Source organism: Chiloscyllium plagiosum, unplaced genomic scaffold, assembly GCF_037043375.1.
Source record: "Chiloscyllium plagiosum isolate Xiang-an unplaced genomic scaffold, Cpla_swu_hap1 HiC_scaffold_17, whole genome shotgun sequence".
Taxonomy (NCBI): domain Eukaryota; kingdom Metazoa; phylum Chordata; class Chondrichthyes; order Orectolobiformes; family Hemiscylliidae; genus Chiloscyllium; species Chiloscyllium plagiosum.
Window position 1 is genome coordinate 355,886 of NW_028270155.1, and position 27,837 is coordinate 383,722.

The window sequence follows — 27,837 nt, forward strand, 5'->3', positions numbered from 1 at the left end:
TCACTTACTCCATTAGTCTACCACGGGGAAACTTATCAAATGCCTCACTAAAGTCCATGAATATGACATCAACAGCCCTTCCTTCATCTATCAACTTGGTCACTTCCTCAAAGAACTCTATTAATTTGGTAAGGCACAATCTCCCCCACACAAAACCATGTTGCCTATCACTGATAAGCCCATTCTTTTCTAAACATAAATAGATCCTATCCCACTGTACCTGCCTCAGCAACTTTCCCACCGCCGACGTCAGGCTCACTGGTCTGTAGTTACCCGGAATATCCTTACTACCTTTCTTGTACAGGAGCACAACATGAGAAACCTTCCAGTCCTCCGGCACCTCACCTGTGGTTAAGGATGTCACAAAGATATGTGCATTGACCGTGGCAGGACATGTGGAGAGAGCAGGTAAATAAAATAACCAGTGACTTTGATTTTATTAATAGAGGCAGGGAGTAAAAGAACAGGGAGGTGAAGCTGAACTTGTAGGCCTCAGCTGGAGTATTATGTTCAATTGTAGGTACCACATTATAGGAAATATGTGAATATATGAATGAGATTGCAGAAGCAATTTAAAGCAATGGTTTCAGGGATGAGAAACTTCCGTTCTGAGGATAGATTGAAGAAGTTGGGATTGTTCTTTCTGGAGAGAAGGAGGCTGAGAGGAGATCTGAGGTAGACAAGCAGGAAGCTGGGAGAACACACAAGCCAAGAGGTGGAGAAGTCAACGTTATAGGAAGAGATCGGAGACAAGTTTTCAAAATCACAAGCAGGCTGGACAGAGTACATGACAGAAGAAATAGGAGCAGGAGCACACTACTCAGTCCATCCTCTGTATAACATGATCATGGCTGATCTCATTTTGTACTTTTTCCTGATTACATCTTGGACTCAACTTTACTTTCCTGCCCACTCCCCATAACTGTTCAATCCATTACTAATTAAAAATCGGTCTATCTCCTTAAATTTCCTCAATGTCCCACCATACACCTCGATCTGTGGTAGCAAATTCCACAGATTCACAACTCTTGGGAGAGGCTGAATAGGCTGGCGTTGTTTTCCCTGGAATGTCGGAGGCTGAGTGGTGTCCTTATAGAGCTTTATAACATCATGAGGGGTACGGATAGGGTAAGTAGACAAGATCTTTTACCCACTGTAGGGGGTCCAAATGTAGAGGGATAGGTTTAAGGTGAGAAAGGAAAGATTTAAAAGGGACTTAAGGGGCAACATTTTCACACAGAGCATAGTAGGAATATAGAACGTGCTGCCAGGGAAGGTGGTGAAGGTAGGTACGATTACAACATTTTAGAAGGCATCTGGATGGGTACATGAATAGGAAGGGTTTAGAGGGATATGGACCAAATGCTGGCAAATGAGACTAGGTTAGAACATAGAACAATACAGCGCAGAACAGGCCCTTTGGCCCTCGATGTTGCGCCGACTTGTGAACTATTCTCAGTTCGTCCCCCTACACTATCCCAAAATCATCCATGTGCTTTTCTAAGGATTGTTTAAACCTCCCTAATGTGGCTGAGTTGACTACATTGACAGGTAGTGCATTCCACGCCCTTACCACTCTCTGCGTAAAGAACCTGCCTCTGATCTCTGTCTTAAATCTATCACCCCTCAATTTGTAGTTATGCCCTCTCATATAAGCTGATATCATCATCCTAGGAAAAAGTATTTCACTGTCTACCCTATCTAATCCTCTGATCATCTTGTATGTCTCTATCAAATCCCCTCTTAGCCTCCTCCTTGCCAATGAGAACAGGTTCAAGTCTCTCAGCCTTTCCTCATAAGACTTTCCCTCCAGACCAGGCAACATCCTGATAAATCTCTTCTGCACCTGTTCCAATGCTCCCACATTCTTCTTGAAATATGGGGACCAGAACTGTGCACAATATTCCAAGTGTGAGCCACACCAGCGTGTTGTGTAGTTGCAGCATATTGCGGCTCCAGAACTCAATCCCTCTACCAATTAAACCTAACACACCGTATGCCTTCTTAACAGCACTATGTGGGTGGCATGGTGGCTCAGTGGTTAGCACTGCTGTCTCACAGCACCAGGGTCCCAGGTTCGATTCCAGCCTCGGCTGACTGTCTGTGTGGAGTTTGCACATTCTCCCCGTGTCTGTGTGGGTTTCCTCCGGGTGCTCTGGTTTTCTCCCACAGTCACAAAGATGTGCAGTTTAGGTGAATTGGCCATGCTAAATTGCCCCATAGTGTTAGGTGCATTAGTCAGAGGGAAATGGGCCTGGGTGGGTTACTCTTCGGAGGGTCGGTGTGGACTGGTTGGGCCGAAGGGCCTGTTTTCACACTGTAGAGAATCTAATCTATCCACGGTGGCAACTTTCAGGTATCTATGTACGTGGACTCCAAGATCCCTCTGTACATCCACACTACCAAGAATCTTTCCATTGACCCAGTCCTCTGCCTTCCTGTTATTCTTCCCAAAGTGCATCGCCTCACATTTAGCTGCATTGAATCCCATTTGCCACCTCTCAGCCCAATTCTGCAGTTTATCCAAGTCCCACTGCAACCTGTAACATTCTTCCACACTGTACACTACTCCACTGACATTAGTGTCATCTGCAAATTTACTAATCCATCCACCTATGCCTGCGTCCAAGTCATTTATAAAAATGACAAACAGCAGTGGTCCCAAAACAGATCCCTGTGGCACACCACTAGTAACCGGACTCCAGGCTGAATATTTTCCATCAACCACCACTCGCTGCCTTCTTTCAGAAAGCCAGTTTGTAATCCAAACTGCTATTTCACCCTCAATTCCATGTCTCTGCATTTTCTCCAACAGCCTACCATGTGGAACCTTATCAAAGGCTTCACTGAAGTCCATGTATACCACGTCAACTGCCCTACCCTCATCTACATGCTTGGCCACATTCTCAAAAAACTCAATGAGGTTTGTGAGACACGACCTGCCCTTGATGAAAACATGTTGACTGTCTGAAATCAAATTGTTGCTTGCTAGATGATTATAAATCTTATTTCTTATAATCCTTTCCAAAACCTTTCCTACAACAGAAGTAAGGCTCACTGGTCTATAATTACCTGGGTCATCTCTGCTGCCCTTCTTGAACAAGGGCACAACATTTGCAATCCTCCAGTCCTCAGGTACCAAACCTGTAGACAATGACGACTCAAATATCAAAGCCAAAGATTCTGCTATCTCCTCCCTAGCTTCCCAAAGAATCCTCGGATAAATCCCATCCGGCCCAGGGGACTTGTCTGCTTTCACTCCCTCTAGAATTGATAATACCTGTGCGTAACTAATCTTGATCCTTTCTAGTCTAATATCTCGTACCTCATTCTTCTCCTCTACAATATTCTCCTTTTCCTGAGTGAAAACTGATGAGAAATATTTGTTTAGCACCACTCCGATCTCCACAGGATCCACACTCAACGTCCCACTTCTGTCTTTGACTGGCCCTATTCCTACACTAATCATCCTTTTATTCCTCACATACCTACAGAAAGCTTTAGGGTTCTCCTTTATTCTATTTGCTAAAGACTGCTCGTGCCCTCTCTTTGCTCTTCTTAACTCTCTCTTTAAATCTTTCCTAGCTGATTTGTAACTCTCCATCGCCTCATCTGAACCATCTTGCCTCATCAGCACATAAGCCTCCTTCTTCCGCTTAACAAGAGATGCAATTTCTGTTGTAAACCACGGTTCCCTTACCTTATCACTTCCTTCCTGCCTAACAGGGACATACCTATCAAGGACACACAATATCTGTTCCTTAAACCAGCTCCACATTTCCATTGTCTGCATCCCCTGCATTTTGCTACCCCATTCTATGCATCTTAATTCTTGCCTAATCGCATTATAATTGCCCTTGCCCCAACGATAACTCTTGACCTGGGGCATGTACCTATCCCTTTCCATTGCAAAACTAAACCTAACTGCATAATGGTCAATCTCTCCATAGTGCTCACCAGCTAAATCAAACACCTGAGATGGAAATGTGTTGCTGGAGAAGCGCAGCAGGTCAGGCAGCATCTAGGGAACAGGAGAATCGACGTTTCAGGCATTAGCCCTTCTTCCTGAAGAAGGGCTAATGCCCGAAACGTCGATTCTCCTGTTCCATAGATGCTGCCTGACCTGCTGCGCTTCTCCAGCAACACATTTCCATCTCTGATCTCCAGCATCTGCAGACCTCATTTTCAAATCAAACACCTGGCCTGGTTCATTACCAAGCACCAGATCCAGTGTGGCCTCCCCTCTTGTCGACCCTTTGACATACTGTGTCAGGAAACCCTCCTGTACACATTGGACAAAAACTGATCCATCCAACGTACTGGAGTTATAGCATTTCCAGTCAATTGTTGGGGAAGTTAAAGTCCCCCATAATGACCTGTTCCTTTCACTCCTAACCAGAGTAATTTTGCTAATCCTCTCTTCCACCTCCCTGGAACTCTGCGAAGGCCTATAAAAAACTCCCAGCAGTGTGACCTCTCCTCCTGTTTCTAACCTCAGCCCACACTACCTCAGTAGACGAGTCCTCGTCAAAAGTTCTCTCAGCCACCGTTATACTATCCTTGACTAACCAGGCTACACCTCCCTCTCTTTTACCACCTTGCCTGTTCTTAATGAAAGATCTAAACCCTGGAACCTGCAACATCCATTCCTCACCCTGCTCAATCCATATCTCCGAAATGGCCACAACATCGAAGTCCCAGGTACCTATCCACGCTGCAAGCTCACCTACCTTATTTCAGATACTTCTGGCATTGAAATAGACACACTTCAAACCATTTCGCTGTCTACCAGCACATTCCTGTGACCCTGAAATCCTGTCCCTGTCCTTCCTACTCTCATCCTCCTGTGCACTGCAACTACACCTCCGGTTCCCATCCCCCTGCTAGTTCCCTGCTGACCAGATATCCTGGACCGGATGAGATTTATCCTAGGATTCTCTGGGAAGTTAGGGAGGAGATTGCAGACCTTTGGCTTTGACCTTTATGTCACCATTGTCTACAGGAATTGTCCAGCCAGAAGACTGGAGAATAGCAAATGCTGTTCCCTTGTTCAAAAAGGAGAGTAGAGACAATCCTGGTAATTATAGACCAGTTTAGGATATCTGGTCGGCATGGACAAGTTGGAGTGAAGGGTCTGTTTCCATGCTATATGACTCTCTGACTTTGTTGAGAGAAGTAATTTTTCCTCATCTTTGTTTTAAATCAGCTACCCCTTATCTTAAAGCAATGTACTCTTGTTCAAGATTGGCCTCCATGAGGAAGCATACTCTTTACAACTTCGTCAATTCCCTGATCATCTTGTAGAGCTCAATTACATCTCCCCTTATTATTCTAAACTCTAGAGAGTGTAGGTCGAAACTGCTCAATCTCTCTTTGGGATCAATCTCGTGAATAATTTCTGAGCTGCCTTTAGAACATAGAAAAATACAGCGCAGTACAGGCCCTTTGGCCCTCGATGTTGCGCCGATCCAAGCCCACCTAACCTACACTAGCCCACTATCCTCCATATGCCTATCCAATGCCCATTTAAATGCCCATAAAAAGGGAGAGTCCACCACTGCTACTGGCAGGGCATTCCATGAACTCACGACTCGCTGAGTAACGAATCTACCCCTAACATCTGTCCTATACCTACCACCCCTTAATTTAAAGCTATGCCCCCTCGTAATGGCTGACTCCATACGTGGAAAAAGGTTCTCATGGTCAACCCTATCTAAACCCCTAATCATCTTGTACACCTCTATCAAGTCACCCTTAAACCTTTTTTCTCCAATGAAAACAGCCCCAAATGCCTCAGCCTTTCCTCATACGATCTTCCTACCATACCAGGCAACATCCTGGTAAACCTCCTCTGCACCCGTTCCAGTGCCTCCACATCCTTCCTATAGTATGGTGACCAAAACTGCACACAATACTCCAGATGCGGCCGCACCAGAGTCTTATACAACTGCAACATGACCTCAGGGCTCCGGAACTCAATTCCTCTACCAATAAAAGCCAGTACGCCATATGCCTTCTTCACCGCACTATTTACCTGGGTGGCAACTTTCAGAGATCTGTGTACATGGACACCAAGATCCCTCTGCTCATCCACAATACTAAGTATCCAACCATTAGCCCAGTACCCCATCTTTTTGTTACTCTTACCAAAGTGAATCACCTCACACTTACCTACATTGAACTCCATTTGCCACCTTTCTGCCCAGTTCTGCAGCTTATCTATATCCCGCTGTAACCTGCCACATCCTTCCTCACTGTCAACAACTCCAACGACTTTCGTATCATCCGCAAACTTGCTCACCCAACCTTCTAGCCCCTCCTCCAGGTCATTTATAAAAATGACAAACAGCAATGGTCCCAAAACAGATCCTTGCGGAACACCGCTAGTAACTGCACTCCAAGATGAACCTTTACCATCAACTACTACCCTCTGTCTTCTTCCAGCCAGCTAATGCAACTATATTGGGCGGGACGGTGGCACAGTGGTTAGCACTGCTGCCTCACAGCGCCAGAGACCCGGGTTCAATTCCCGCCTCAGGCGACTGACTGTGTGGAGTTTGCACGTTCTCCCCATGTCTGCGTGGGTTTCCTCCGGGTGCTCCAGTTTCCTCCCACAGTCCAAAGATGTGCAGATCAGGTGAATTGGCCATACTAAATTGCCCGTAGTGTTAGGTAAGGGGTAAATGTAGGGGTATGGGTGGGTTACGTTTCGGCGGGTCGATGTGGACTTGTTGGGCCGAAGGGCCTGTTTCCACACTGTAAAGTAATCTAAAGTAATCTAATTCTCCCTCAGTAAGGGGACCAAAATTGTGCAGTATAATATGTGTGGTCTCACTAATGCCTTGTACAGCTGCATCAACACTTACCTCCTTTTATACGCTATTCTTCTCATAAAATTACATCTGCCTTCCTTATTACCCACTGTACCTGCACACCAGTTTTCTGCTATTCTTGCACAAGAATACCAGACTCCCTCTGCAACAAAGCTTTTCTCCATTTAAATAATTGCACAACTGAATTGTGGAGCTTGTTCAAGGAACAGTTACTGCGTGTCTTTGATAAATAGGTACCTGTCATACAGGGAGGAAGTGGTTGAGTGAGGGAGCTGTGGTTTACTAATGAAGTTGAATCTCTTGTCAAGAGGAAGAAGGAGGTTTATGTTAGCATGAGGCATGAAGGCTCAGTTAGGGCGCTTGAGAGTTACATGTTAGCCGTGAAAGACCAGAAGAGACAGCTAAGAAGTGCCAGGAGGGGACATGAGAAGCCTTTCGCAGTTAGGATCAAGGAAAACCCTAAAACTTTCTATAGGTATGTCAGGAATAAACAAATGACTAGAGTAAGATTAGGGTCAGTCAAGGACTATAGTGGGAAGTTGTGCATGGAGTCTGAAGAGATAGGAGAAGCACTCAATGAATATTTTCCGTCAACATTCACACTGGAAAAAGGCAATGTTGTCGAAGAGAATACTGAGATACAGGCTACTAGACTAAACAGGATTGAGGTTCATAAGGAGGAGGTGTTAGCAATTTTAGAAAGCGTGAAAATAGCTAAGTCCACTGGACCGGATGAGATTTATCCTAGGATTCTCTGGGAAGTTAGGGAGGAGATTGCAGACCTTTGGCTTTGACCTTTATGTCATCATTGTCTACAGGAATCGAGCCAGAAGACTGGAGGATTGCAGTCTTCAAAAGGAGAGTAGAGACAATCCTGGTAATTTTAGACCAGTGAGCCTTATTTTGGTTGTGGGTAAAGTGTTGGAAATGATTATAAGAGATAAGAATTATAATCATCAAGAAAGGAATAATTTGATTAGGGACAGTCAACACAGTTTTGTGAAGGGTAGATCATGCCTCACAAACCTTATTGAGTTCTTTGAGATGGTGACCAAACAGGCAGATGAGGGTAAAATGGTTGATGTGGTGTATATGGATTGTAGTAAAGCATTTGATAAGGTTTCCCACAGTAGGCTATTGCAGAAAATACGGAGGCATGGAATTGAGGGTGATTTAGTGGCTTGGATCAGAAATTGGCTAGCTGAAAGAAGACAGAGGGTGGTGGTTGATGGGAAATGTTCATCCTGGAGTTCAGTTACTAGTGGTCTATTTTGGGGCCACTGCTGTTTGCCATTTTTATAAATGACCTGGATGAGGGCATAAAGGATGGGTTAGTAAATTTGAGGATGACACTAAAGTCGGTGGAGTTTAGTGTAGATAGTGCGGAAGGATGTTGCAGGTTACTGAGGGACATAGATAAGCTGCAGAGCTGGGCTGAGAGGTGGCAAATGGAGTTTAATGCAGAAAAGTGTGAGGTGATTCAATTTGGAAGGAGTAACAGGAATACATAGTACTGGGCTAATGATAAGATTCTTGATAGTGTAGAATGAGCAGGGAGATCTGTGTCCATGTGCATAGATCCCTGAGAGTTGCCACGCAGGGTGATAGGATTGTTAAGAAGGTGTACTGTGTGTTAGCATTTATTTGGAGAGGCCGGTGTTGGACTGGGGTGTACAAAGTTAAAAATCACACAACATCAGGTTATAGTTCAACAGGTTTAATTGGAAGCTCTAGCTTTTTGAGTGCTGCTCCTTTATCAGGTGGTTGTGGAATGTAAGAGCATAAGATACAGAACTTAGACCAAACATTTACAGTGTGATTTAACTGAAATTATGTATTGAAAAAGACCTGGATTGTTTGTTAAGTTTCTCATCTGTTAGAATGACCATGTTAGTTTCACTTCTTTCATATGTAAATCACAATTTTTTTTTAAAAGTTGCATTCTCAGGTTAACTTTAACAATTGGTGTCAGCCCAGATAATGTGTTGAAGGTGTTAGCCCCTGTGTGTGCCATAACATTTAGACTGATTCCAATCTCAAAAATTAGATTAACATGGATTCATGCAGTTTTTGAGCAAAGTACTATGTAACTCTGCAAGTACAAATTCACCTCACAAATGTTTATTTATGTCTGTGTATGTAATGTGTGTGTGTGGGGTGGGGAGGGGTGGGGCCTTATGAGTTTCTGTGAGAGAGAGTGTATACATGTTGTGTGTGTCAGTGTAAAGGGGTCTAAGTCTGTGAGAGGGTGCATGTGTGAGTCTGTGTGTCTGTGCATAGGAGTGTTTGTATGTGTGTGTATATGTATGCCCAGTCAGGAGTGTTCCCTCCCAGTTGGGGAACACTTCAGCGGTCCAGGACATTGAACCTCGGACCTTCAGGTGACTATCCTCCAAGGCAGACTTCGGGCCAAGCAGAGGCTGATAGCTAAGTTCGGTACCCATAGGGAGGGCATCAACCATGTCACATTACAGGTGACCACCATTGCACTATACCCACACACAGACACTCCTACATGCACACAGACACTCCTATACACGCACATACACATACACAGAGACACTTCTATACACACACTCACATATACTCCTACAGACACACGCACTCCCATACTCACACATACACCCTCTCACAGACTTAGACCCCTTTACACTCACATGCAAGCATATACACTATCTCTCAAAATCACTCACAGCTCCCCCCACCCCCCCACCCCCCCACACACACACAAAAACCCACATGCACACATACACGTATACGTTTGTAGGGTGAATTTGTACTTGCTGAGTTACATAGTACTTTGCTCAAAAACTGCATGAATCAGTGTAAGATTCTGTTAATTCATTTTTTAGATTAGAATCAGTCTACACATTATGGCACAGGTATGGTTAGATTAGATTACCTACAGTGTGAAAACAGGCCCTTCGGCCCAACAAGTCCACACCGACCCTCCAAAGAGTAACCCACCCAGACCCATTCACTTTGGTAAGAATGACGGGAAGGCAGAATACTGGGTCAATGGAAAGATTCTTGGTAGCGTGGATGTGCAGAGGGATCTTAAAGTCTATGTACATAGATCCCTGAAAGTTGCCACCCGGATTGATAGTGCTGCTAAGAAGGCATACAATGTGTTAGGTTTTGTTGGTAGAGGGATTGAGTTCCGGAGCCATAATGTCATGCTGCAATTCTACAAAACGCTAGTGCGGCTGCACTTGGAATGTTGTGTACAGTTCTGGTTGCCTTATTACAGGAAGGATGTGGAAGTATTGAAAAAGGTGCAGAGGAGGTTTTCCAGGATGTTGTCTGGTCTGGAGGAAAGGTCTTATGAGGAAAGGCTGAGAGACTTGTGTCTGTTCTCATTGAGAGAAGAAGGCTAAGAGGGGGTTTGATAGAGACATACGAGATGGATAGGGTAGGCAGTGAAAGTCTTTTTCCTAGGATGATGATGTCAGCTTGTTCAAGGGGACATGGCTACAAATTGAGGGGTGATAGATTTAAGACAGATGTCAGAGACAGGTTCTTTACTCAGAGTGGTAAGAGCGTGGAATGCTCTGCCTGCCAATGTACTTAACTCAGCCACATTATGGAGATTTAAGCAATCCTTGGATAGGCACATGGATGATGATGGGATAGTGTAGGGGATGGGCTTCGATTAGTTCACAGATTGGCGCAACATAAGGGCGCTGTTCTGCGCTGTATTGTTCTATGTTCTGTGATATTTAACCTCTCAGAATCTCTCAAGTAACTTACCTACCACAATTGTTAGGCTTACTGGTCTATACTTCCCAGCTTTTTCTACAAATCACTGGATATTCTCAGCAAAGAAATGAAACTGGACAGACCACCCAGCATTATCCTCTGTACTGGAAAGGACAATGCCTGAAACAGCGCTGTGGAACCTGCAAAGTCCTTCCCATATGCATCTGGGACAGCTGTCTCACAGAATGTCAGGCCCATTGCTTGGCTACTGTCATATTTACAGAATTGCACTTCCAGATGATGTCCAGGACATCACCATCCCCGTATATCCCCAGATATTAGACTAGAAAGGATCAAAGTTGGTTACGCACAGGTGTTATCAATTCGAGAAGGAGTGAAAGTAGACAGGTCCCCTGGGCCGGATGGGATTTATCCGAGGATTCTCTGGGAAGCTAGGGAGGAGGTGTTGGAACCTTGGCTATGATCTTTGAGTCGTCATTGTCTATAGTTTAGTACCAGAGAACTGGAGGATTGCAAATGTTCTGGCTTGTTCAAGAACGGCAGTCGAGATGACCCAGGTAATTATAAACCAGTGAGCCTTACTTCTGTTGTAGGAAAGGTTTTGGAAAGGATTATAAGAAATAAGATTTATAATCATCTAGCAAGCAACAATTTGATTTCAGACAGTCAACATGGTTTCGTCAAGGGCAGGTCGTGTCTCACAAACCTCATTGAGTTTTTTGAGAAGGTGACCAAGCATGTAGATGAGGGTAGGGCAGTTGACGTGGTATACATGGATTTCAGTAAAGCCTTTGATAAGGTTCCACATGGTAGGCTGTTGGAGAAAATGTGAGGCTTGGGATTAAGGGTGATTTAGCAGTTTGGATTAGAAACTGGCTTTCTGAAAGAAGGCAGCGAATGGTGGTTGATGGAAAATATTCAGCCTGGAGTCTGGTTACTAGTGGTGTGCCACAGGGATCTGTTTTGGGACCACTGCTGTTTGTCATTTTTATAAATGGCTTAGACGCAGGTATAGGTGGATGGATTAGTAAATTTGCAGATGACACTAAAGTCGGTGGCGTAGTGGACATTTTGGAAGAATGTAACAGGTTGCAGTGGGACTTGGATAAACTGCAGAATTGGGCTGAGAGGTGGTAAATGGAGTTCAACGCCGCTAAATGTGAGGTGATGCACTTTGGGAAGAATAACAGGAAGGCAGAGGACTGGGTCAATGGAAAGATTCTTGGTAGTGTGGATGTACAGAGGGATCTTGGAGTCCATGTACATAGGTCCCTGTAAGTTGCCACCCAGGTTGATGGAGCTGTTAAGAAGGCATACGGTGTGTTAGGTTTCATTGGTAGAGGGATTGTGTTCTGGGGCTGCAATATCATGCTGCAACTCTACAAAACACTAGTGCGGCCACACTTGGAATAGTGTGTATAGTTCTGGTCACCCCATTACAGGAAGGATGTTGGAGCATTGGAAAAAGTGCAGAGGAGGTTTACCAGAATGTTGCCTGGTCTGGAGGGAAGGTCTTATGAAAAAAGGCTGAAGGACTTGGGTGTGTTCACATTGGCAAGAAGAAGGCTAAGAGGGGATTTGATAGAGACATACAAGGTGATCAGAGGATTAGATAGGGTAGACAGTGAAAGTATTTTTCCTTGGATGATGATGTCAGCTTGTATGAGGGGACATAACTACAAATTGAGGGGCAATAGATTTAAAACAGATGTTAGAGGCGGGATCTTTACTCAGAGAATGGTAAGGGCGTGGAATGCCCTACCTGCCAATGTAGTTAATTCAGCCACATTAGGGAGATTTAAACAATTCTTAGATAAGCACATGGATGATTTTGGGATAGTGTAGGGGGACGAGCTGAGAATAGTTCACAGATTGGCGCAACATCGAGGTCCGACGGGCCTGTTCTGTGCTGTATTGTTCTATGTTCTATGTTCTGTCTCACCAGCAAGACAGGAATAGTGAGAGGAAAGGAATTACCGTGGGAGTTCTTACCATTCGCTCTGCACATCTTGAAGTCTCTTGGCTTCAGGTTAAACATGAGCAATGAAATCTGCTGATTACCATGTACAGTCCTCCCTCAGCTCATGAATCAGTTCTCCTCCATGTTATATGAGTTTTGGAAGTACCACTGAAAATGGCAATGGTGAAAAAAGTAGTCTGGATGGAAGATTTCAACATCAACCGCCAGGAGTATCATGGTTGTAGCACTACTGATTGAGCTGATTGTCCCCTAATGGATATAGCTGCTAGACTGGGTCTGTGGCAGGTGTTGAGGGAATCAATAAGATGGAAAAGCATACATAACCTCATCCTTACCAATCTGCCAGCTGCAGATGTATCTGTCCATGACCATATCAGTAAGAGTGATGCCCACACAGTCCTTCTGAAGATGAAGTCCTGCCTTCACCTTGAGAATACTCTCCATCATATTGTGTGACAATATCACAAGGCTAAATGGGACAGACTTTGAAGAGGTGTAGCAACTGAAGACTGAGCATTCATGAGGTGCTGTGAGCCAACAACAGCAGCAGTATTCTACTCCAGCACAGCCTGCAACCTTGTGGCTTGACATATCCCCCACTCAACCATATTAAAATGTAGATGCCATATCATCTACCACCATCTTGGATTAGAAACAGCCTGTTCGGTTGGCAAAGTTTACATGCACCCAGAGATGTTGACCTAAATGGGTAATACTGCATTTCAGAAACTAAAAGCTCATTACGGAGGTGGTAACATATTGGCATGACCTGAAGCAGTTGGTTAAACCACAGTGGGGTTATTTGCAGCTGAGAAAGTCTAAGCTCAATTGTATGAAGCCTCCATGAGCAGACTATTAGATTCTAAAACGGGGAATCGAAACCACAATTAAATTAAATCCTTTGGATGTGAAGGAACAGGAAATTCCAACTGATGCGAGTGCTATAAAGGAGTATTATATTTTACTATGTGTTTTGAAATCTTTAAATTTGTGTTATATGTAAATTGTACTCTTTTTTCCTATTTGATCTCCACTTATTTCACGACGTAAATATCTGTTTGTTATTAAATCTGAATTTGCAGCATTGTAGGCAGTGTTTCAGTGAAAGTCAACCTTGCTACTTCCAAAAGCAACTAAGTCTGATCTGTCAAGCCAGATTTCAGTCCATTATCTGACTTGTTTAATAATAACATCAATTGGGATCATAACATTGTTCTGTTTTAATTAGATTAGATTACTTACAGTGTGGAAACAGGCCCTTTGGCCCAACAAGTCCACACCGACTCACCGAAGTGCAATACACCCAGACCCATTCCCTACATTTACCCCTGCACCTAACACTACGGGCAATTTAGCATGTCCGATTCACCTAACCTGCACATTTTTGGACTGTGGGAGGAAACCAGAGCACCTGGAGGAAACCCACGCAGACATGGGGAGAATGTGCAAACTCTACACAGTCAGTTGTCTGAGGCAGGAATTGAACCCGGGTCTCTGGCGCTGTGAGGCAGCAGTGCTAACCACTGTGCCACCGTGCCTTATATTGTGTTTACCAAGGCAAGTGGACACTGGAAAAAAAATGTTGGCAGAAGATCCCATATGGTATAGTTACGGAACATTACTTTCTACTTTATCCTGTAAAAGTTTGCTTTTAATTAATTTACATGATGTATTCAATTAAATCAAATAGTATTTAGTCTTTTAACTGAGTAGTTATCCTGTTTGAAATTGGTCAGCATGAACCAAAGGGTTTGTTTCCATGCTATATGACTTTATCAAATTACATATTACTTGTAAATGCTAACACAAAATTGGAGTCCAAAAGCAGTATCTCCTTATCACTTGCAGCAAATTTCATACTTCATTTATGACTACTCTCTGCTGATATTTGTCTCTTTGGCTGGAGCATCTTTGCCTTCAGCACCTTTATATTTTTGTATTCCCCGCTCATATTTGCAACAGCTAAAGTATTTTTGCCTTTCCATAACTTTTCTGCATATTTACTATCTTGCTCCACTTGCTCTTCCACCCTTCTATCCACACCACATTTTCAGCCCCCTTCAATTTTGAAGAAAAGAGATTTGTCAAGTTGCTGTACTGCCCTTTTTATGTGTTTGAGATGTGAGCACCATAATGCTGGAAGCAAAAGTAACATCTGGTCCCACATAATCAGTTAGGAGTTTAGAACAATCCACAGGGTATGGAGGTTCCAATTATGAGGAAAATGATAAATTTATGAACAATTTCCTGTTACAGATTGAATGATTCCGCAGATCCAAAAGACCTTCTCAAAGATCCAGTGGTAAAACAAATAGCGAAGAAACACAAGAAGAGCCCAGCCCAGGTGCAATGGATGTAAGATTTTTAATAGGAAGCTTATTCACAAACAGTGGACTGAGAAACGGACATTGTTTCACTGTCTATCCATTCTAAACTAATCTCACTCATCCCAATGCCTGCATCATCCCCATTGAACTACTATTTGCTTGAATTTAGTGTCTCAAATAATTATCCCATTTGTTTCAATAAAATTCCTGCGTCAACTTCTCCATGTGTAGATATATTCCATCCTTAAACGTCCCTTTCTGAAAAGCAATTTCTCCTCACCATGATTTCAGTGTTCCTTCTATGATAAGGTAAATAACCTCTAACAGTGACATTGCCTTCAGCACCACTTTATTTTCGTACTCCCTGTCCAACAGCTAAATTGCCTTGGCCTTTCCATGACTTTTCTCCATCCTGTACTCCTATTTCAGGGCATTCTCATTTTGTTCCAGGAGTTTGCCCCTCCACTGTACTTGTGCATTTCTTTTGGACATTCATTTTCATACTTTTCTGTCTCAAAGTCTATGACCTGGCACTTCTAACCCTAACCCTGTAAGTTGTAGAATACTTGTAGTCAAAGATGAGAGTGGTCCTAAGGGAAGAGTACTAAACTGGACCAAGGCCAATTATATCAAAATTAGTCAGGAGCTGGGAAATATGGATTGGACACAGCTATTTGAAGGGAAGTCCACATTTGAGATGTGGGAGGCTTTCAAAGATAGGTTAAAGATAGTGCAGGATAGGCATGTCCCGTTGAAGGCAAGAGATAGGAAAGGCAAGATTCGTGAACAGTGGATGACATGAGAAATCGAATGACCAGCCAAGAGGAAAAGGGAAGCGTACATAAGGTCCAGGCAGCTAAGAACAGAACGGGCCCTGGAGGAATATCAGAAGAGTAGGACCAGTCCTAAACGAGGAATCAAGCGGGCTAAAAGGGGTCATGAAATTGCTTTAGCAAGCAGAATTAAGGAGAATCCCAAAACATTTTATTCTTATATAAGAAGCAAGCGGGTAACTAAAGAAAGGATTGGTCCACTAAAGGATAATGAAGGAAGGCTGTGTGTTGAACCTGAGAGAATGGGTGAGATTCTGAATGATTATTTTACATCAGTGTTCACTGAGGAGAGGAACATGATGAATGTTGAGATTAGAGATAGAAGTTTGATTAGTCTGGATCACGTTGACATAAGTAGGGAAGATGTGTTGGGTAGGCTAGAGGTTATTAAGGTGGACAAATCCCCAGGACCAGATGGGACCTATCCCAGGTTGCTGAGGGAGGTGAGAGAGGAAATATCTGGGGCCCTGAAGGATACCTTTGTGGCATCCTTAAACACAAGGTGAGTTACCGGAGGACTGGAAGGTTGCTCATGTTGTTCCCCTGAACAAGAAGGGCAGTAGGGCTTTTCCGGGTAACTACAGACCAGTGAGCCTGACATCAGTGGTGGGTAAGTTACTGAAGAAGGTACTGAGGGATAGGATCTATTTATATTTAGAAAAGAATGGGCTTATCAGTGATAGGCAACATGGTTTTGTGCAGGGGAGATTATGCCTTACCAACTTAATAGAGTTCTTTGAGGAAGTGACCACGTTGATAAATGAAGGAAGAGCTGTTGATGTCATATACATGAAAAGTGGCAGATGGAGTTGAATCCAGACAAATGTGAGGTGATCCATTTAGGCAAGACTAATTCTAGAGTGAATGAACGGAAGAGCTCTGGGAGTTCAGGTTCATTGAACCCTGAAGGTTGCTGCACGGGTGGATAGAATGGTCAAGAAGGCATATGGTTTGCTTGCCTTCATCGGACAGGGTATTGAGTATAAGAGCTGGCAAGTCATGTTAAAATTGTACAAGACATTGGTTCAGCCACATTTAGAATGCTGTGTACAGTTCTGGTCGTCACATTACCAAAAGGATGTGGACAATTTGGAGAGGGTGCAGAGAAGGGTTACGAGGATGTTGCCTGGTATGGAAGGTGCTAGCTATGAAGAGAGGTTGAGTAGGTTAGGTTTGTTTTCATTAGAACAAAGGAGATTGAGGGGGGACCTGATTGAGGTTTACAAAATCATGAAGGGTGTAGATAGGGTGGATAGAGATATGCATGAGTAGATGGGGAGCAGAGGGATACAGATGCTTAGGAATTGGGCAACAGATTTAGACAGTAGATTTGGATTGGCTCAGGCTTGGAGGGCCGAAGGGCCTGTTTCTGGGCTGTAAATTTTCTTTGTTCTTTGTTCTCCATAATACAATATGTCTGTTCACCTGTCCATGCCATCATGGAGTTCTTCACATTCTTTGTAGCTGTTGGCCAAACTTGCTTAAATTTCTCTGTTTTTATGCACAGTGCTCCAGGAAGCACCCTATGACTGAGCAAGATTCAAATCCAGTCCTAGGATCAATTCTTTCACACAGTCATTCTCTGTGTGCATCAAATGTCTCACCGTCAGAATTAATTGTCTTTGTCATACCTAGGTCTTGTTGCATTTTCATGTCCAGAGAAACATAGCAACTATTCCAAAGAGTTGTGATACCTGCAAGGATTCAGGAGAATGCTGAGGTAACATTTCTTGCAGACTGCCCAGTTGGTCACTCAGTTGCTCAGTCAATAAGAGTAGCCTAGCTGATCACCCAGAGAGAGAGAATAAATAATAACAACAATTTTTGTGGTGATTGGGATTTCTGGATGGGGAATGGTCTCTGGGAATGGAGCAAACAAGTGTGGAATCTATTGGAGATAAGAAACCTAGACCTATCAGATGACAACACAAATAGTAAAGAGGCAATATTTTTATAATTCAACTTTGTTTTGATTTAGAAAGTGTTACCATTTTCTATTTACTAAGTACTGAAGAACAGATCATTGCAAATAGGAACAGCCCCTCAATCCTGCTTTGCCAAATAAAAACATCATGATCTGATTGTGTCTTTCATACCTCAACTCCAAATAACCCGACTTTGAATGTAATCAATGACCCAACACGGTTGGTCAGACATCATCCTTGGAGAGAGAGCAAGCAAACGTTTCAAGTCGACATGACTCTTCATCAGAGTCTAGCTGACTCTCTCTCTCACACATTCTCTTACACTTACTCTCTTCCCCCATTCATTCAATTCTTACAGGACTGGCGGGCTTGGACCATTAATTCTGTTTTTAGATTAGATTACTTACAGTGTGGAAACAGACCCTTCGGCCCAACAAGTCCACACCCTCCCACTGAAGAGCACCCATTCCCTACATTTACCCCTGCACCTAACACTACGGGCAATTTAGTATGGCCAATTCTCCTAACCTGCACATTTTTGGACTGTGGGAGGAAACCGGAGCACCTGGAGGAAACCCACGCAGACACGGGGAGAATATGCAAATTCCACACAGTCAGTCGCCTGAGGCGGAAATTGAACCCGGGTCTCTGGCGCTGTGAGGCAGCAGTACTAACCACTGTGCCACCGTGCCGCCCACAGTTTTTCTCTGAACAAATGCTACTAGACCTGTTGAATTTCTCCTGCGCTTTCTCTCCTTTTATATTATAGAACATAGAACATAGAAGAATACAGCGCAGTACAGGCCCTTCAGCCCTCAATGTTGCGCCGATCCAAGCCCACCTAACCTACACTAGCCCACTATCCTCCATATGCCTATCCAGTGCCCGCTTAAATGCCCATAATGACGGAGAGTCCACCACTGCTACTGGCAGGGCATTCCATGAACTCACGACTCGCTGAGTAAAGAACCTACCCCTAACATCTGTCCTATACCTACCCCCTCTTAATTTAAAGCTATGCCCCCTTGTAATAGCTGACTCCATACGTGGAAAAAGATTCTCACTGTCGACCCTATCTAAACCCCTAATCATCTTGTACACCTCTATCAAGTCACCCCTAAACCTTCTTTTCTCCAATGAAAACAACCCCAAGTGCCTCAGCCTTTCCTCATACGATCTTCCTACCATACCAGGCAACATCCTGGTAAACCTCCTCTGCACCCATTCCAGTGCCTCCACATCCTTCCTATAATATGGCGACCAAAACTGCACACAATACTTCAGATGCGGCCGCACCAGAGTCTTATACAACTGCAACATGACCTCAGTACTCCGGAACTCAATTCCTCTACCAATAAAAGCCAGTATGCCATATGCCTTCTTCACCGCACTATTTACCTGGGTGGCAACTTTCAAAGATCTGTGTACATGGACACCAAGATCCCTCTGCTCATCCACACTACCAAGTATCCGACCATTAGCCCAGTACCCCATCTTTTTATTACTCTTACCAAAGTGAATCACATCACACTTAGCTACATTGAACTCCATTTGCCACCTTTCTGCCCAGTTCTGCAGCTTATCTATATCCCGCTGTAACCTGCCATATCCTTCCTCACTGTCTACAACTCCTCCGACTTTCGTATCATCCGCAAACTTGCTCACCCAACCTTCTAACCCCTCCTCCAGGTCATTTATAAAAATGACAAACAGCAATGGTCCCAAAACAGATCCTTGCGGAACACCGCTAGTGACGGCACTCCAAGATGAACCTTTGCCATCAACTACTACCCTCTGTCTTCTTCCAGCCAGGCAACTCCTAATCCAAACCTCCAACTCACCCTCAATGCCATACCTCCGTATTTTTTGCAGTAGTCTACCCTTTGCAATAAAAGTCAACAATCCATTTACCTTCCTAATTACGAGCTGTACCTTTGTGCTGATCTTCTTTGGTTCATGTACATGAATCCCCTGATCATCCTGAACTGCAGCATTCTGCAGTCTTTCTCCATTTGAATGATATTCTGTTTAATTCTACTGTACTGCCAAACTGGGTGACATTACATTCATTTGCCAATTTTTGCTACTTATGTATCTAATCTCCTTGCAAAATTTTTACATCCTTCTCACAACTTGCTTTCCTTTCCATCTTCATATCAGCAAGTCTGTCCCTTCGCTAAGTCCTTAATAGAAATTATAAATATTTGAGCTCACAGCACTGATCTCTGTGGCACTCCACTGGTTACAGTTTACTATCCTGGAAGTTTCCCATTTATTGTGACTCTCTTTCCTTTTAGCTAGCCATACCTCTGTCTACATTAAACTCAAGACCATTTAGAACGGAGCTAAGGAGAAACTTCTTCAGCCAGAAGATGGTGAATCTATGGAATTCACTGCCACAGAAGGCTGTGGAGGCCGGGTCATTGAGTATATTTAAGACTGAGATAGATAGGTTCTTGAGTATCAAAGAGATCAAGGGTTATGGGAAGAAAGTGGGAGAATGAGGTTGAGAAACCTCATGATTGAATGGCGGAGTAAACTCGATGAGCTGAATAGTCTAATTTCTGCTCCTATGTCTTATGGTCTTATAACCCCAACATTATGAGTTTTTATCTTGTGGAGTAAAGCTAAAATCATCATAGTTTCAGAGGACCATAGAGCTGCTTTCTCATGAGAAAGAATCAGCAATGGTGAGTTTAACCGAAGGGTCACCACATCTCTGGGTTCATGATAATCTCAGTGTGGGAATTTAACTGAGGTCACAATGTGTCACAAAACCAGCCATCCACCCAACCTAGCTAACCCTGTGTAGTTACGTGCTCGAAGAATTCTGATAAATTTGTCAAACACAGTTTTCATTTCTGAAAAATATGTTTTTTGCACCAAAACACAATGTAGATAATACACTTTGAGGTCCATTATCTAATCGTGTACTACATGAGAGTTATTGTATCTCCAGGGCAAAGTTCAAAATTTTGTCACATGTAAATTGCACTAAATTAGCCAGTTAGTCCTGGGTGGGGGGCATTTAGCCCAGTGTGGGTGAAAGTGTGCCCAGCATGGGGAAGAGTGGGCCTTCATGGGGAAAGCCCAGTTTGGACCATCTGCAGACTTCTAGTTTAAGAAGGACAATAATGTTGAACTTTTTAACTTATTTCTTTATTTTTCTATTTTTTAACCTAAGATTTTGTACCTAGGTATCTTTGTACCTAAGATAGCACCAGGAATAGCAACTTTGTATACTTTTCACTGTACTCATGCATTTGTGTACTTGAGCATACATGACAATAAAACCTAATTCTAATTCATGCTAATTCCTGGAATGAGTAGGTTGTCTTACGAAGATAGGTTGGACAGAGGAAGTTTATTTCCGCTAGATTTTAGAAGAATGAGGGATGACTTGATTGAAGTGTATAAGATCCTGAATGGTCTCAACAAAGTGGGTGTGAAAAGGATGATTCCTCTTGTTGGTGAATCCAGGAAGCACTGTTTTAAAATTGAGGGATTGCCTTTTCAAGATAGACATGAGAATTTTTTTCTGTGATTTTGGAACTTTGAGTTTGGGGGGGGGGGGGGCGGGGGGTGATTGAATTTTTTTTTAGCTGAACTGGATCAATTCTTGTTCAGAAGAGAATTAAAGATTATTGGGTAGATGGGAATGTGGAATTTGCAACACAAAAAGGTCAGCCATTATTTTATTGAATGATGGAGTAGGCTTGAAGGCCTGAACTTCTCCTATTTTGTATATTTGTATCTTCATTATGCCCATAGATTCTAACTTTAAAATATGACAAAATCATTGTTCCTAGTGTCTGGGGAATGGACAATTTTGGCCATCAAAAATAATGAAGCAAAGCTTGATTTTGGAAAACTCCAGTCATCTTTATTCTAAGCAAGATCGGTTGGGACAGGTTGAACCCTGTCATCTTCCGTCCCCCACCCATCCTTACTTCTCCCCTCAGTCTGTCTTTCAGATGAGACATTAAACCTAGGCCCTGTCCAGGTGAATGAAGGATACCATCTTCTCAAAACTTGTGGATGCCATCTCTGTTTGCCCACAAGAAGGTTATAGGTGAGCTTTGCAGGTTTTAGAGAGTAAGTTTATCCCCAGTACTGTTAAGGAGGGAATTCTAGGATTTTGATGCAGCAACACTGAAGGAACAGCCAATGTTCTGGGAATGTGGAATTGAATCCCACTGTGGCAGATGGTGGAATTTGAATTCAATAAAATCTGGATTAAAGAGTTCTCCTCCTGGAGATCATGTAACAACTCTTACTTGTCATTCAAACCCATCTGTTTCACTAATATTTACAGAAGCAAATCTGCTATGCTTCCATGGTCTATCCTACATGTGATTCTAGATTGCAGCAATGTAGTTGACCCATAACTGACCTCTGACATTTAGGATGGGCTGTAAATCCTGATGGAGAACTTACGCTGGAAACATCAACTCTCCTGCTCCTCAGATTCTTTTAGATTAGTTTCCCTACTGTGTGGAAACAGGCCCAACAAGTCCACACTGACCACACCTTTTGACTCTGATCTCCAGCATCTGCAGTCCTCACTTTCTCCCATTAAGTGCTGGGCAACAACGGCCATCCACATTCCAAGAATATTTGTTTAAAAATGATAGTGAGGGATTCAGCAGTTTTTCTTTTGTTGGAGTTGGTCATTGCTTAGCACTTGTGAGCCCTGCAGATTGTTCAGGTGTTGTTACAATGGACATAGGAAACATAGGACCTGAAAATTTGCAAATAGTTCTGAACATTGTGCAATTATCAGTGACCATCCCCACTTCTGACCTCTAATAACCACCTGATCATCGGTGAAGATGTTTGGGGCTGGGAAATCATCTTGAGAAACTCCTGCAGTGATATTTTGATACTCTGCTGATTAACCTCTGAAAACCATGAGCATCTGGCTTTGCATCATGTATGGCTCTATCAGTGGAGAGTTTCCCCCTGTTTTTCATTGACTCAAATTTTGTGAGAGCTCTTTGATGTCACACTCAGTTAAATGCAGCCTTGATGCCAAAGGCTATCATTCTCATCTCATGTCTAAAATTCAGCTGTTTTGTCCATATTTAGACCAAGGCTGTAATGAGGTGTTTTAAAAAATTCTCAAGGTCAGGTTCGTAGGAGAGTAGTCTGACACAGAACAAACGACCAAGAGGCGAGTCTGCTAGAATATGAGCATTTTATTCCCCGCAGTGTCGCCAAAAACATTGTTTCCAAAACATTGTTCTGTATCAAAATCTCTCCTCAATTGCGATTGACCCTGCTCGACTACGCCAAATGTTTTAAAAAATTCTCAAGGTCAGGTTCGTAGGAGAGTAGTCTGACACAGAACAAACGACCAAGAGGCGAGTCTGCTAGAATATGGGCATTTTATTCCCCGCAGCGTCGCCACAACGGGTCTGGCTTATACTCACTCTACATGTTACCGGAACTGGGAGCCGTCAGTTCTCGTAGAGCGGTTGCCAACAACCCACGCTCGGCGGTTAAACGTAACCCCGGAGCAGACTCACCGAACTGGAGACTTTTCCAGCTGATATACTCTTTTCCAGATATAAACATTCATGTGAACAGCAGAGCAAGGCTAAAAAACACATTCCATTCTGGTTACATACAGATAAGAAGATTCACACGGGGAGGTGTGTAATAAGATTCACACGGGACTAAGCAACACCTCCATTCCGGTTAGATTCACACATGTATTGGGACATAATTTTTAACCGTTTCACCACATTCCACTGCTTGGAATTTTACACCACATGAGGTCAGGAGCTGAGTGGCTTTCCTTTGGGGCATTCCAGTTATCAAAGGCACTAAATGTTCGTTTATTTCTATGGGGCTTTGATGTAAAGCCCTGTCTTCAGGAGAGGGTAGAAGACACTGGCAGCAGTTGTTACAGCTGATGTAGATGTGGGGTATCTTCTGGGGATTAGTCAGTCTCCCGGCTCAGAGACTGTGAAGTTCCATTTTGACTTTGACTTGTTTTTGATGCAGATTTTTGACTTTGAGATGACAGATGAGGACCTTCAATCACTGCTTGCATTAACCAAGAACTGGAGAGTTTGTCAGTTAACTAAGTCGATGGTATTTGAATTTACCTTCTCTAAGTGAAGCAGATAGGGGGCAGAGTGTAGGATAAGATGGGTTGGGAATTTAAATGGTAAGGGGAGTGAGCAGGAGACTGAAATTGGACTAAATGAAATATTAGACTATGGAAAACAATGTGGAAAGTGGTATTCGACTGGGCAAAGTAAATTGGGAGTAAGCAGGAAAATGGGATTAAATTAGGGAGGATATGGAAGATTGCAGTAGTGACCAAGGGAATTAGATTAGATTGAATGCACTATTAAATGATACAGGACTGAGGGTGAGTCACATTAGATCTGTTGGGATTAAAAAAGGTTTGGAGACTGATCAGGAGAGTGGGACAAGATGAGGTTCCTCTGGGTTTGGATGGATTTCTGCTCAACAAGGTATACGAATTAGTTTCCTTCTCTTAATATAAAAATAAATTCTGGCAAATGAGGTAACTTATTCTTATATTTTACTTGATTCCTCCAGGTTACAGGATCATCAGTTTTACCCATTTAAAGATCCCTGATTGGTCAAACTGCAAGTATTCCATGGAGACCTGAGCTCCCGCAGATACCACCTTTTATACAAAGTCAGAGTTTGCCTCCTGGTATTAGACATTTCAACTCTGGAAAAAGATTCTGACCATATTGAAGCTCAGCATCTTCTATTTGTAAAGTGATACACGGATTCATTGTCTGGATCTTTGTTCTTTAAATGGGTAGTCTGGCCTCACATCAGTTCATAGAGCTGTGGGACACCACAAAAGCATGTCTTCTGAGGCTTCTGACGCATGTTGGGAATGCACAAAGGGAAACTCTGCTCACCAACAACAGAGTGCTCAATCTTCAATGCACCATTGGAAATTGCACTACAGACATGAAATTCATAGCCATTCTCATCTTCCTGATTTGGCATCACATTTTGTTTGATAACAGTCCTGTAAAGCACCTTGGAATGTTTCATTTCATTAAAAATGTGGGGTGTTGACATTGTTAAATTCTTTACATTTATTCATTTGGTATTAAATAAATGTTTTATTATATATAATATACAATTAATATTCACATTGCTATGCATACTCGTAGGTCCCAAAAGCCTTGGTCTTTGCCAATCTGCATCAAAGTTCTCCCATAGTTTACCCAATTGATAAACTCAACTTAATAGAAAACATTGGCAAGGTTTTTGTACTTAAGAAACTACTGATTTATTGCAGTAAATCAGTTTGAATCATCAGCAAAACAAAACTGAACTATCAAATTATAACTCAGCCAACTTAAGCTCTATCCCCTTCCTAATTCCCTACTCACATGCAGACAGACACAGGCAAACATTATTGCTATGGCTGGAGGGAAAATACTGGAGAAACCTGATGAAGGGCTTTTGCCCAAAACGTTGATTTTCCTGCTCCTCGGAAGCTGCCTGATCTGCTGTGCTTTTTCAGCACCACTCTGATCTAAACTCTGGTTTCCAGCATCTGCAGTCCTCACTTTTGCCTCATTGATTATTCAGTCCTGTAGTGTGAGAAAAGATCTGCCACCCTGCCAACCCATAATAGGCCCACAACAGCAAAATTGGCCAAAATGTACTAAAATACCCAGAATACCTCAGCAGGGGCCAAGCAGGCTAACAACTGAAACTGGACAGTACTCGCAGACTTCAAGCTCCCACTAACAATGACAGAGCACCACAGCTATCCCAAAGCCGCGAGGGCAGTTTCACAACGCAGTAATACCAAAGCCACACAAAGGACAGGTCAGCAAGAGCATTGCTCCCAGAACAAGGCAATGGAAGCACCTCACCACCTATGTGCGAAGACGAATGGAAGCTCTGGATCCATCGATACTGTCAGAATGTTGCTTTGTGTAGAGAATTAAGACATTCCTTCGATAACTGTTGTCCGATTAGCATCATTGTAACTAGATTATCCATTTCCAGATACATTGTATTTTCCCCATTTCTAACTAGCCTCATTGTACAGGATTATTATAAAAACTGACTTCCTTCCTCAGCTCGGGGAAGAGAAATTCTCGACTGCCTGGGCAGACTGTCTGTACTGTTTCAGCTTAGTCAATTTCTCTTCCGTGGTATCGCTGTACTAATAAACTGTTTGTCAATTCCACTTCAAACTGTGCTTTGTGATCTCTAATTTATTGGGCAAATTTCTCTGACATGTAGTCACCGATCAGAGGCAACAGCTCATAGCAAATAGTCATACAGTAGGGAAACAGACCCTTCGGTTCAACTCAGCCCTGCTAACCAAGTTTCCCAAAGTAAACTAGTTCACTTGCCTGGGTTTGGCCCATATCCCTATAGACCTTTCCTATTCGTGAAACTATCCAAAGTCGTTTAAACGTTGTAACTGTACCTGCATGTACCACTTCCTCTGGCAGTTCATTCCACTTACAAGCAACTGTCTGTGTGAAAATGTTGCCCCTCAAGTCCCTATTAAATCTTTCTCCTCTCACCTTAAACCTATGCCCTCTAATTTTGAACTTGTCCACCCTAGGGAAAAGACCTATGCTGTTCACATAGAACAATACAGCACAGAACAGGCCCGTCAGCCCTCAATATTGCACTGACCTGTGAACTATTCTCAGCTCGTCCCCCTACACTATCCCAAAATCATCCATGTGCTTATCTAAGAATTGTTTAAATCTCCCTAATGTGGCTGAGTTGACTACATTAGCAGGTAGGGCATTCCACGCCCTTACCACTCTCTGCATAAAGAACCTGCCTCTGACATCTGTCTTAAATCTATCATCCCTCAATTTGTAGTTATGCCTTCTCGTACAAGCTAACATCATTAAAGACTTTAGGAAAAAGTCTTTCACAGTCTACCCTATCTAATCCTCTGATCATCTTGTATGTCTCTATCAAATCCCCCCTTGGCCTTCTTCTTTCCAATGAGAACAGACCCAAGTCTCTTAGCCTTTCCTCATATGATCTTTTCTCCAGACCAGGCAACATCTCGGTAAATCTCTTCTGCACCTTTTTCAATGCTTCCACATCCTTCCTGTAATGTGCCGACCAGAACTGTACACAATATTCCAAGTGTGGCTGCACTAGCGTTTTGTATAGTTGCAGCATGATATTGTGGTTCCGGAACTGCAAGGATATCCTAGGATAAATGCCATCAGGCCCAGGGGACTTATCTATTTTCACCCTTTCCAGAGTTTCCAACTTTCCAACACCTCTTCCCTACATACCTGAACCATTTCTTCTCAATGTCACATAAGTCCCCCTCTTCCACTTAACAAGAGATACAATTTCTTTAGTAATTATCATTAATAATTTTATAAGGTCACCCCTTAACATCGTACATTTCAATATAAAATGTCCCAGCCTAGCCAGCCTCTCCTTATAACTCACAGCCTCCAGTCCTGGCAACATTTTTGTAAATCCTTTTTGGACCCTCTCCAATTTAATAATATTCTTCCTCCAGGGCAAGCAGAACTGTATACAGTACTCCAAGAGTGACCTTACCAATGTCATGTACAACCACAACGTGACATCCCAACTCCTGTACAAAGTATTCTGAATAATGAAGGCAAGCATAAGTGCAGCACTGTGCATTTGTAGCTATTTAACTTGCCACCAGGGATATATTTCCCTCCCCTCCCCTATCAGCGTTCCGAAAAGACCACTCCCTCTGTGACTCCCTCGTCAGGTCCACACTCCCCACCAACCCAACCTCCACTCCCGGCACCTTCCCCTGCAACCACAAGAAATGCAAAACTTGCGCCCACACTTTCCCCCCTTACTTCCCTGCAAGGCCCCAAGGGATCCTTCCATATGCGCCACAAATTCACCTGCACCTCCAAACACATCATTTACAGCATCCGCTGCACCCGATGTGGCCTCCGCGGACCAACCAACCCAACCACCCCGTGGCTCAACACTTCAACTCCCCGTCCGACTCCACCAAGGACATGCAGGTCCTTGGACTCTCCATCGCCAGACCATGGCAACACGACGGCTGGAGGAAGAGCGCCTCATCTTTCGCCTAGGAACCCTCCAACCACAAGGGATGAATGCAGATTTCTCCAGCTTTCTCATTTCCCATCCCCCCACCTTGTCTCAGTCTCAACCCTCGAACTCAGCACCACCTTCCTAACCTGCAATCTTCTT

General features: G+C 43.3%; 1 protein-coding gene across 1 annotated transcript in view; it reads left to right on the plus strand.

Moving 5' to 3' along the window:
- Window positions 1-24,235, plus strand: part of LOC122558704 (aldo-keto reductase family 1 member B1) — a 117,245-nt gene extending 93,010 nt beyond the window's left edge. The window contains 5 exon segments of the mRNA XM_043707496.2: window positions 14,791-14,878; window positions 17,330-17,380; window positions 17,382-17,414; window positions 23,629-23,711; window positions 24,196-24,235. Of these exon segments, the coding sequence (XP_043563431.2) occupies window positions 14,791-14,878; window positions 17,330-17,380; window positions 17,382-17,414; window positions 23,629-23,711; window positions 24,196-24,235 (295 nt within the window).
- Window positions 24,236-27,837: the final 3,602 nt, after the last annotated feature.